Raw genomic sequence first — 12,828 nt, 5'->3', positions numbered from 1 at the left:
ATTTTTGAGATTGTAAAGTGGGCCGTGAGTTGAAAAGGTTGGGAACCACTGATTTAGACATTTAATGATATGCTATATGTTGATGATGTGCTTGTTAATGACTGTATTTAAACTGTATTGACTTTTTTAAGCACAGGAGGAAAAATCTGGCAGATTCTTAAGAACTATTGGTTATATTTCAAAATAAATGGATCAGATTGAAAGATTTGGTGTTTTGAAGATGATTTATTGAATGTCATACGGGTTTTGTGGGATAGCTCCTGGGCTAATAAAGTCCCTCTGGTCCAGTCTGATATGGAGAGTAGGACACTTATTATTGAAGTTTTCATTACTACATTATTCTCAATGAAACAGTGTGAAGCAGATGTCTGAGGTGATCTAGTCCCACACAGAGTTCATGGGTCACGAGAAGCGGTTTGTGCTCCCTGAAGCTCTTGCTGCAAACTTTATACACAGTATGAAGACGATATAATCCCAGTGGAGAGAAGCACAGATATCACTTTGTGACACTAAATGAAGCCCAACAGTTCCTGGGAATCAGACAGCAGGCGGTCTTACAGCAGACTACAGTCTCCCTACGAGCCTCTGGGGGCGACCTCTGACCCCAGGCCGCTCTGTTCCAGCTCTGCTATCACCAACATGTGTTTGAAGTCCTCAGGCTGGTGGTTGAACGTCTCCACCAATCGGTACGTCTCCTGCCTCTGTGTGCCGTAGAACAGCTGCACCTGATTGGCCAAGCACTGAGCCTGGTGGACGGTCTGGGAAGAGGAAGGACAGATGGGCAGTTAAACATGCCAGACAGAGTTCGACTGATGCATCAGCTTACTTTGTTGTCCAGCTCTGATGTAATACATGGACAAAAGTATGTGGACAGCCGTCGCATAAATCACCACCCTTTCACAAAGGACTTACTATAAACTTTGGGTCCATCTCAGCCGTCACGAGGACCACGCCCTTCTCCTCCTTCAGGTCTGGGTAGTGGTAGAGGATCAGCTGACTGGGAGCGTTCTCGCCCAGCGTCTGGACACCAACAGGAAGAACAAAACTGTGACCAATACCTCCAGGAAGCATGAGCTAAAAAAATACTTATTTACTTACTTATCTCATTTTAAGTGCTGTTCAAAAGCTTGTTAAATATTACACACTCTGCTGATTTTAAGGATGAAAGTTCCCTCTAACCCTCAAAGATTAGAGGGAAAGTTGGGATGCAGCTCTGTAATAATATGAACATTTCTAAAAGGACAGTTTTAGTAATTAATTAATCATTTACTTCATTTTAACTAAAGTTTTTAAAGTTTTGACTGCATGTAGATGCCAAATGCATAAATGACGCGTACACACAAAAACCATGCGTACGTCATTTCCCGCACATAAATATTATAGTAGTTTATTATAAATAATAGTACTTATAAACACAGAATGTGTCACCTCCCTCAGCCCTTTGACCATGCATACACAGGGTTTTCCAAAGCGATCAAAGTTACAGTGAAGTGAAAATACAAAATAAGCCGAGACACGTAATTTAACATAAAATACTATAACCAACTTCATAGAGCTCCATTCATTATCATCATTATAAGTTTTACCGTTTACACAGTAATAAACAATTTTACAATCCATAATGTTTCCTTCAGCATCGTTTAATATCCTTATTATTTACTGCGAGTCATTCTGTGAACTGTTTCATACTATTTTAATATTTACTAATCAGTGTTAGAGCGTGTGTGGAGCCTCGTTAAGACGTCTCTAGTCCCAATAAATTAGGTTCAGAGTAAATTTATATTTGCAGTGACTGTACTAAAGTTAACTGTGTCAGTGAAATTGTTCTTCTTTCTCCTGTGTCTGATAACTTCTGGCATAGTGTTTTTTTTTTTTTAATGCAAACTGATGGATTAAGTGAGTGTCTTCATCCATTTATGGTTAATTGTGGGAGTGAAAATGAGGCTCGTGCACATGCGCCCAATTTCTCAATGAGAGAGATTTATAAAGCAGAACCATACGTGCACACGGCTTTATAATTCTGAACAAAAGAAATGTGTATGTATATTTCTGGTACACGTAGTTTTAGTCATGAATCTACACAGAGTTTTCTGCATCTGCCCCCTGGACCGATGTCAAAGTTCCCACATTACACTGCAATCATTATGTTTAACCGTTTTGACATGACAGAAAAAAAATCTTAGATTTGTGTTCGGTTTAAAAACTTAATTTATAACTTTACGAAGACAACAGCACAGATGACGAAGCATCTTTCATTGCTGGAATGCAGCTAAAATACTATCAACAATCTACGCAGCATGAATTTAAAAGCTGTTTACTGAAGGGATGAAGTTGGTTGATTGTATTTCTGGGTGACCTGCACATGAAGGCAGAGCCGTTAGAGGCTCAGACAGTGTCACGGCAGCTTGTGAACGTGTCAGTGTCGCAGCAGTTTACCTGGACGTTGATAAGGGAGGTGAAGTGGAGCTCGTGTCCGGACCACTGACCCACAAAGAACTCGTAACCTTCCCTCTGAGGCAAAGCGTAGAGGAACTGAAGGAGAAGGAAACCAAATTGAGAGGGGTCACCATGGCGATGAGATTCTGGCTGATTGATTGGACGTGCTTCAGGATCAGATCATTAATAACTTGCTCTCATGATTTCAAGTTCTGGTCATCTGGTCGTTTAGCCAGAACTGGATTTGAAATAATTTCATCTTGTGGAGCAGAATAAGTGAACGTTCACAAAATAACCAGTGTTTTTAGTTATAATGACAGACTGATGACTTCAGTGCTCCAGTTTAGTTTCTGCAGCTTTTCATCAACATGTTTCAGACTGAGCAGCTGTGATCTTACCATCGGGCAGGACTTTGACCTGCTGACAATCATGTCGTAGATCTGAGTCTGTAACACAAATGAAGACAGGTTATTAGACATGTGCTAATGCTAATTGTTCATCATTGTTGGATCTGTAAGACTCTCAAACAATGTCATTTTTACAAGCTTCATTGTCCAGTGTGTTATACAGTTACATAAGAATATCAAAAGCAAAACAAATCAATTTTTGTGCACATCTAATTATAATTAATGGTAAAAAATAATAATAATCTGTAATTGTATTAGCAGCAAAAGAAGAATCACTTGTTCCACACTTCCAGGCGTGACATGAAATAACTAAAAACAGATATAAACAAACACAGGAGCAAAACATAATGTGTCTTTAGCAGTGATTTGAGCAAGTCCAAATAAAAGTTAATGTGATATTAACTAAATAAAATGTTTTGCCAAATGTTTGGTTTGGTTTTTTTGACAACAGAAGAAACAGGACATCAAATCACAGACAACTATAAATATGTCAAGGATGACACAATAAAAGCCTATCACTTAGTTGCATTGTGGATCTTGATAAAAGATGGCAGAGAGTTGTTGTTTAAGGCAGGAGACCAAGTTTCTAAATTCAGTTCAAGCACTGAAGAGGTGAATGAAATAAGTCTGGAGAGTCTGTGTTGAGATTCTGGTGTTAAACTCACCGGGATGACGGCGCTGATCGTGTCCTTGGTTGAATAATATTTCATCCAAAGCTGAGAGAAAAATACAAAAAGGTCAAAACAAAGACGAGTTTCAGCTTCCAAAGTAAACCACACTACAGGAAGTGATGCAGCTGTATGAGATTAAATCAGAGTAAGTGACTTTTGACTGATGCTAACCCCGCCCCTCCCCCCTCACAGACTCACCTCAGCAATCTCCTCGCCTGTCTTGTCCTGGATCATGTCCATGTTGAGGATGGAGCCCAGCGTCTGAAAAACAGCAAATTACACAGTGATTCTACCATTACACACAGAACACAACACTCAGTCCACTTCCTTTAAAATGCTATTTAGACGACACACAACCACATCACTCACCCACCCAGGGAGCAGGGCCGCAAAGTGAATAAAGAGCTACAGAAATTACACTAACACGATTCTGTCTGTCATCAGGAAATTCATCTGTGACAATTCAATTAATCACTTTAGTAAAAACGCTGATTTCTTAATTTTATTACTTATTTTTTACCATTGGTCAGAAATATATTTAGCAATTTCAAGACATAATTTCTGACTTCAGTCGTGTCGAGGCATTTGAAATTTAAGATTTTTTAAATATTATTTTGTAATAATATAAAAAAAAAAAAATCAATTAAAAATGACCTAAATATAAACCATAAAATATAACCATAAAACGGAATGAATTTAAAGTAAATTAAAAGCAATCTTACGTAACATCAGGCAGATTAAACAGCTCCTCCTCTCATCTCACCTTGTTCTTTGTGAAGCCTCCACCTGCTCCATCGCCGGCAGCCATCTTGTCCTTTTTCTCCAACTGCAAAGATTCCCACAACAAAAGCCAAATCGCATTCATACGAGCGTGATCAAGAGCTGACACGGGCAAATGAAACGAAACCAGGGAAACATATTCACTAATCCTTCTGCATTATGTTAATACTGAATATGAATTTACAGGAGTACTGATTTTAATCAATTACTGAGGACTTTTCAACACTTTGTTACCAGTTATCAATTACAAAAAATATATAAGTGCTTAAAATGTATGTAACTGCGTTTGTGTTTAAACTTCTGACTTTGTTTGATTTCTCAGAACTTCATGTTGTTCTGTCCTGTACTGAGCTCGGCTGATACTCCACCTCCTGCTCCATGAGCCTGACAAACTCCGCCTGCTTCGAGTGTCCGAGCACTTCCTTCTTGGCCTCATGACGTTTCTCCAGTCGGTCCTTGTACTCCTGTGGTTTGGCGCTGAGAACAAGTCGAGACAAATCAGTGAAACACCAAAGCGACTGTTTAAAGTTTAAGAATCTCCTTTCACTCTTCAACATGTGGTGATAATTGGCAATTAGTATAATTAGCATTGAAAAATTAGCATAAAAAGGTGTTTTCCTTGATTGTGTTCGATGGAAGTTAGAAGTTCATCCAACAGCAAAAAAGGGCCTAACTTAATTAAGTGCTTACATTAGGAAATGCAAGACATTGCTTTTAAACTCTAACTGTTTGCCTTGCCTGCCCTGATGCTACCCAGCTGAATATTAGAACTTAACTGTGCAAAATGATTAATGTGAGTTTGACACTTGAAATATATTTACATATTTGTAGATTCTGTTAAACTGAACATGATAACATGATGCATCTCAATTGATACATGATAACAGACTGCATCTTAAAAACACATCTTTTATTTATATTAAAAAGTTAATAATCTATGATTTTCATGTCATTTTCATGTCACAAGGGGAAAGGGGAACTGCAGCACTGGTAGGCCTACTGAATATAAAAATGTTGATGTTGGAGGCAAAAATATTATATATCTGTTAAGTAATTTCCTAAAGTTTACTCTTAGTCTCTGTTACTGTGCATAGTTTCATTTAGATGTAAATACAGATCTTAATAAACATACGGTTGACAACATTAAGAAGTCGTCTTTGTTTTGGAGGGGTGGCAGGGTTATTCTGTCCCTTTCGATGCTGAGAACAAACCTCAGCCCTTGATTTTCTGACATCTGATAGTGAAAACGGTTAATCAAGAAATTAATTCAGAGAATTACTCATAATAAAAAGCCTTATCTGCACAGTAACATTAACCAGCATCATATACTCAGTCTTGTATCACTTTTTCTTTTAAACTTATTGATTAGGTTGGGGTGTAAAGGGGGATTTATTTATAATAATGGGGTGGGCATACCTTTAACAAATGACACCTCAAGATTACCCCTCCATCCTCCCAAATTATATGTGGTACCATAACGATTCCTAACTGGTTATAGTTAGATGAGAAATAAGTTGCAGATCATTTTATACGTGATTCACTGGTGATAATTTAACCGAAAATATCATTATATCGTTAAAATTTCATATTGATCGTTTGGAATTGTCTAAATAATATTTACACACGTCGAAAAAGAAAGTACTTTTAAAATAACGTTTTCTTTGAACGGATATTCGCGCTGTTAGCTCGCTGACCTGCGCAGCTTCTGGATCTTGTCCTGGTACTTGTTGTAGAACGGGTTCTCCTCCAGTTCCGGCTCCTTCCGCACCGAGAAGGCTCGGAACTGCGCCGGGACCAGCCCGGGGAACAGCGTCCTGATGCCGGTGGTCCTGACCGCTAACATGCCCCGGTACAAACATGACATTTGTACCATAGCAGCCGCCATCTTTCCATCGCTCCCGTCGCACATCTATACTGTTCCGGCGGGGAACGGCTTTGATAAATTTGTTCCGGGAAAGGAAGGGAACTGACAAATTGTCGGTAAACCAATGAGATTAGCCATAATAAAAAGATGATAAAAAGTTATCTTTTTGCAATATTATTAGTCTAACAAGCATTATTATCATTATCATTGTCATTATCATTATCATTATTATTATCATTAAATCATAAAAACACGAAAAGACAATTAATAGCCTACTACTATTACTACTACTACTACTACTACTACTAATAATAATAATAATAATAATAAAACATAAGATGAAGGCAATTAATTTGTCCAAAGGAGTTTCTTTAATATATGTTCATAATGTTTTATTAACTTCTAACAATTGAAAATAAGCAAATAAAAAAAAAAACCCATAAAAACAGCAGAAATACAAAAAAGTAAGATGGGAACTAAAAACTCTGTTTATGAAATAAAACAAAAACAAACAAACCATAAAATACCATGAATGTTTGTGATATTTGATGACACAGCAAGCTTAGTTTTCCTGTGGTCAGAAAAATAGAAAAAATTAATATATCTGTGGTTGTGGAAAATGTAATGATGTTAATTTAAAAAGACAAAATAGTGATTCAAAACAGACTTTCTGTCAGATGTTGAACCTGCTGCTCTCTGGCTCTGGGTCTTCAAATCTGCCTCAGCTGTTTGAGTCACTGTCCTGACAAGTTGTGACCAGTAGAGGTCACTACAGACTTTCACTGAAACCCACCTGAATGTTCTTTACTATGCATAAAAGCAGCATTTATTACAATAGAGCCCTCACTGGTATCTTGACACTGCAGCTCATTATAGCTCAGATGGACAAATAAATAAACAAACAGATAAAAACAGAAAACAATCTGCTCAAATCCTCCAGAGAGATGCTCTTCTGTTCTCCACCGTGTTCATAAACCCATATGCTTACGCCTCTATGTGTGAGTGTGTGTCTGTGTGTGTGGGCTGACAGACGCCACGCTGGCTGTAAATTTAATGAGATGTGTGTTTCACTGATGACTGTCTGAGTGCTTCTGTGTTTACTTTCCACAGCCAATCATTTTTCAATCACTAATCAATAAATAAAACAGCTGGGAGCTGTTCACTGTGCATCTGGGCCCCAGCAGATGACGATGGCGTTCAGTGTGCGTAAACATGGCAGCTGCTCTACACTGCACTACGGACAATATCTGTGAATGCAGAACGCTGGCAAACAAAACTCCATCTTCAAGAAATAAAAAACTGTTTGTAGTTATAGCAGGTAACATTAGTTTGCTAACTTTGCTCTTCATAATCTAATAGTAAGATAGAATGAAAACATGTTAGTAACTTTAGCTCCTAACTTTCCTAACTGCTTTAAAACATCCTGGCCCTAAATGACCTCTATAGATAAAGCTGTAGTGATGACTGGAGTTTGTTAGAGCTGATTTTTATGACAGCACTGCCTAATGCTCGATGTTACTGCTGATGGTCTGGTGTTTTATCTAATATACACTCCTTCTAATCAGCACCAGGGCTGTTCATCAATGTCCTGTGTTCACTAAACAATAGCTGTGCAGGTTCATTTATTTTAATGTTAATGACAATATCAACATTAAAGTAATATTAACAATAATGATATTATTAGTTCAAACTGCTATATCAAAATAACTTTGAAACTACATTTAGTTTACAAAGACAGAAGAAGAAGAGTCTGAATATAAATTTAATTTTTTTCCCTTTCACATATTTGCATTGGGTCATATTTTGAAATGTTTATAAAATGTTTGCAATCACTGGTATTTTTAGTCATTCTACATTTTTTGGCATCACTTTACAATAAGACGACCCTTATAAAGGATTAATAAATGGTTTATAATAAGGTTATTAATTCCGTTATTAACACTTTATAACACAGCTGGTAAAGGGGAGCCTTATTGTATTTATTAATGAGTAACTACAAGGCTTCCTTTAGCAGTTATAAATGGTAGTAATAGTAAGCATTAACTTGATCTTGCCAGATAGTGAGCCTGCATCAACGTGTGAAAACTGTTATAACTTGCTTATAATTGTTTATTGATGATTTATAAAGTGTTAAGGACCGAATTAATAACCTAGTTAGAAACTATATCCTTTATAAGGGTCGTCTTATTGTAAAGTGGTACTCATTTTTTTTTGCATTTTGATACTGAAGCTCAATAACTCAAATGTCAGTTATTTTGCAACACTACGTGACTGATGTGTAATTAACAGGTGGGGGCCAACATGGTTGAGTGTTCTGTGCCTCGGGGACGAGATGATGATGCACCAGGCTTTCATCACACCTTGATCACGCCATCGAAACAGACTCTCCACTGGGGGCTGTAACGTTTGTTTCAAGGCTTTCAAGGCCGAGTGTCCCTCTAGTTTAAATCCTGTGTGAAGGTGAAGCTCTTTCTGTCTGCGGGGCGTTAGCTGCACCTGTCCAGGTGTGAAAACAGGTGGTGACAGTTGGGAAGTGGTCGTGGATTTGAACTAAACTTGTGGTATGAATCTCATGGTCAGTTTTAATCTGATCTGGTTTCATTTATAGGGAGAGCTAGTCTGTTTACCGGAGGCCAGATTTGAACACAAATCAACAGACAATATTGGAGTAAGCAGACATGATGTTAACTGTCTTGACAGCAGCTTAACTGATCAGTTGTATGTGGTGATATTGCAAGAATAGAGTCGCTTACTTACTCTGTGTTTTGTGTCTGTAAACACATCTCCATCCTCTCTGCTGTCAGACACCCACTGGTTTCTTTCATCTCCTCTTGCTATCTCGATGCTTTTCTTCCTCTCACTCTCAATGACCCTGCCCCCACACCCCCCCTCTCTGTTCCCTCGCTCTCTTTGTTATGGGGGTCCTGCATGGAGGATGTATATTTTATGTGCGGCTCTGGAGGCTTTTACCATTAATTATAGAGAAACACTAAGCTCTCCATTTGCCGGACAGATGTTATTTTTTACTTAAGGAGAGAAAGGGGACTGTTCCATAATTCAGAGGTAATCCCGCTCACCAGAGAACAAATAAATAAATGAATAAATAAATAAAGCAAAAGCAAAAACCACAAACATTTGGTACACTACTGCTGCTGCTGCGTGCTCAGACATGTAACGCAGCAGCCGACACACACGCACAGATTTCCTCTGTGTTCAGCCTTTAAGTGCCCTCCATGTAATAAATATGGAACAGCTGCTCTATCATTTCATTTTTTATTCAATCTCCTTCTCACAAAAATCACACACACACATAATGCAACTGTTTTTTACCTTCAGAACAATAGGCGTGTAGAAATGGAGGTTTATCAGAGCTGAAATATTCAGTACAAACAAAAAAAAACAAACAATGTTGACAAATACAGAGGGGAAATGAACATATTTAACCTGCAGCATCAGAAACTCGTGCTGTAGAGAACTGATTTACAACTATTTTGATTGATTAATCATTACAAAAGTCATTCATCAACCAATATAACAAACATTCTCTGGTTCCAGCTTCTGGAACGATCTTTATTTCTGTTTTATATCACTGTAAACTGAATACCTTAATCATCACCAAGGACCCTGGGAACTATAAATAGTCTGTAATCCAGGGCTGCAGCTAATATCATCATCTGTAATATTTAGGATTTAGGGGAAGTTAACGACAGGAGGGGGAGTTTACATATCATACACACTGAGTTTTTATTCTGACATTTAAATATCTAAAAATTTGACTGTTTTGGGGCCAAAAAAACAAAAACTGAATGAATTACAAGTGATTTATATTCTGCTTCTAAACAAACTTTAAGTCACAATGTAGGAAGAGAGAGATAACAAAAATACACATGAATAAAACTGTATTTTTCTTTTAATAAAATAGTAAGAAAATTGTACAGTTTGGTGCCAAGTCAAAAAAAAATTGGATTAACTGATTAATCCAAAGGCAAATAACATATTGATCAATAATAACAATAATAAATAGCTGCAACCCTACAACCAGACACAAGACTGAGAGGTTTTGACTGTTTTACTCAGAATAAGTTCGTGTTGGCAGAAGCAGATACAGAATGTGTGATGTCGTCTCTGTGGAAATAAGAAGATTTAAAGAAACCTACAGCACGGTTTAAGGGGGAAACGGAGGAGTTTATGAGGGTGTGGTAAAATATGTGAGAATAGCTGGTAATAAATAGGCTACTTATCTTCTGACATATTTTAAATATAATTAACCTCCAAAAATAGAGACTTTTACCTTAAATCCTAAATGTCTTGTGTATCATCTTAATTTCCCAAAAACATCCAAATATGTGTGTATGAACACATATTTGGAAGGTTTCAGATAATTTACCCATCTAACATCTACAGTTCAACCACAACTGTGCAAATTCCATCTGCTGATGAAGATCATGTGTTGTGACAGAAAGTGCCAGAGCAGCTGCTAAATGGACTCTGTGGTGAGATTGTTTTCTCAGCTAAGAATTTGAGTTTTTATTGCTGCATAACTCCATCAGGTGGAAATACCCTACAGGTCTTTTCCATTATTTTATACACATTTCCACAATATTCAGTTTGAAAGATTTGATATTTTGAAAACTTTGAGATCTCAACTAAAATGATAAAATAAAACAATGTTTGGCTGCAGAGCTTGAGTCTGTAATGACTGACCCTGCAGCAGATCAGCAGGGTTGAACTTCTGCTTTTGGGCAAATTAGCACAAAATGCTGCACAGACTGTCTAGAATATTTACATTTGAGGGAAGGGATGCAGCCATAAAAACATGGTTCTTGAATGTTACACACAGAATTATAATCCAGAAGATATTGACTTTGAGATTTTGCTTAATTTAAGGGACAAAAAGGTGAAATTTGAAGGAGAAACAAGAGTTTAGGAGCCTAAATAAATGTGAAAAACCTCTTTTCTTGCAGATCTTAAAAATGACTCTGCTTCATGTTATGAACAGCTCAATGATATTTTCATGTGCGGTCTCAGTCTGCCGTGGCGAGTGGATAACGTGTGCGATGAGGTTTGATTTCAAGCCTTGGGGTTTTTGGGGTCTTGGGACCACTCACTTACCATCCCTCTGGCAAGCTAAAATCGCACCCCTGGGCCGGTGGATGACCCTCATCCACGCCTCCTGCACGCACACACACACACACACGCACACACACACGCACACACACACACACACACACACACACACACACACACACACGCACACACACACACACACACAAACACACACTCAGAGGAAAAGCTTGGCAGAGGAATCCCATCGTTTTAGAGAGGGATCCCATTAAAAGTGCATGAGTGTGTCTGTCTAGGAATCAAGACACCCGCTCTACTGCTCAGCCGATAGCTCTGTGTGTGTGTGTGTGTATGTGTGTGTGTGTTTGCATGGGCGTGTGCTTGTACGTGTGCGTGTGTGTGTGTGTGTATGTGTACATATGTGTTATACGTATGTGTTATTTATTCATGCACAGAGTTATTAGGGCGTCCTGTGGCAGGCATCACTCACTCTGACGCTGGACACACTGAGGAGCTGCTGAATGACATTTGAACATTTTGCAGCTTTGGTTTGGAGTTTCACGTCTTCTTCGGATCTTTAATTTGACCTCTGACCCTGAATTACACACTGACAATCCTGCAAAAACACAATCTTAACACATTATATTCAAAAACAGAAAATGAACAACACACCCAGGATACATTGCTCGGATGTGAGGCATTTTCAAATTGAATTTTTATGGCACCGATCAGTCGTCTCAGTCTGGCAGAGATACAGCAGCTGCCTGCTCGCAGCTTTCTCTGGCTCAGACCTGAAATTTAACCTTTTTTTTTTTTCATTTGCATTAAAAGACATTAAGGTTAAAACACTGAACCAGCAGCTCACACAGAACAAGAGAAATGAGGGAGGATTTAAGAGGAAAAAGAGAAGTAGTTTGCACACTGAATACTGCAAACACCCCAACAAATTTTTTTCAAAGATTTTATCATATTGAAACTAGCATTTTCCTTCGTCTGCTGCTTTTGTTTTGCACCTTAAACATCAAGTCTGATCAGACAAAATAATGAAACTGAAGTTGCAAATTAAATTCAGGTTCATATTTCACTAATCACCTGTCAGCAATAGGCTACATCCTTTAAAAATCAATGAAATGAGAATTGAAAAATCCAAATTACTTGAGTTGAAATATCATAAAAAAAAAGAATAAATAATAAACCTGATTTGATTTAAATTTGATTGACTTATATAAAGGCTAAAGCACAAGTCAGTATGAGACAGCATAATAAATCTAGTTATAAATTATACATAGGCTATGTTAAATTGTATGCAAGTAAACTTTGACTTACATCAACTCAGTAAACAGTAGCTTCTTATTCGCTTGTGTCCACATCAGCCGAGAAATGCAAGTAGATAATTTAAAAAAAGTTACATTTATGTCTCATATTCAAACTCTTACCACCTCCTACTGTATTCAACTCATGCAAAAAAAAAAAATGAATAATATTAAAATTAAAGATAATAGTCCTACTTTATTTATTTTAAAGTAAAAATACCTTCTTCCCGCCTCTCCGGTGCCTCCACGGTCGGTTTTAAACGGAGCGGTCTGATGTTGGGATGAGCCCCGAG

At 37.7% G+C, this 12,828-nt stretch overlaps 1 protein-coding gene across 1 annotated transcript; it reads right to left on the bottom strand.

Annotated features, from left to right (window-relative positions):
• Positions 1-205: 205 nt before the first annotated feature.
• Positions 206-6,203, bottom strand: atpaf1 (ATP synthase mitochondrial F1 complex assembly factor 1). Its single transcript, XM_022753072.1, has 9 exons — positions 5,989-6,203; positions 4,663-4,771; positions 4,278-4,340; positions 3,713-3,775; positions 3,509-3,559; positions 2,835-2,882; positions 2,437-2,532; positions 913-1,020; positions 206-758 (listed from the first exon to the last, which is right to left on the bottom strand). The coding sequence occupies exons 1-9, from the start codon at positions 6,201-6,203 to the stop codon at positions 576-578; spliced, it is 936 nt and encodes a 311-aa protein (XP_022608793.1). The 3' UTR covers positions 206-575.
• Positions 6,204-12,828: the final 6,625 nt, after the last annotated feature.

The sequence above is a fragment of the Seriola dumerili genome, unplaced genomic scaffold (assembly GCF_002260705.1).
Source record: "Seriola dumerili isolate Sdu_G_001 unplaced genomic scaffold, Sdu_1.0 BDQW01000189.1, whole genome shotgun sequence".
Classification (NCBI taxonomy): Eukaryota; Metazoa; Chordata; class Actinopteri; order Carangiformes; family Carangidae; genus Seriola; species Seriola dumerili.
This window is presented reverse-complemented; position numbering and strand designations above follow the sequence as displayed.

Bases quoted from the DNA above. Each gene is read 5' to 3' on its own strand.
- atpaf1 (XM_022753072.1), bottom strand. From the start codon at position 6,203: ATGTGCGACGGGAGCGATGGAAAGATGGCGGCTGCTATGGTACAAATG. The intron at 2,883-3,508 runs GTGAGTTTAACA...TTTGTGTTACAG, and splicing joins CGATCAGCGCCGTCATCCCG to ACTCAGATCTACGACATGAT. The intron at 2,533-2,834 runs GTAAGATCACAG...CTTCTCCTTCAG, and splicing joins GGTCAAAGTCCTGCCCGATG to TTCCTCTACGCTTTGCCTCA.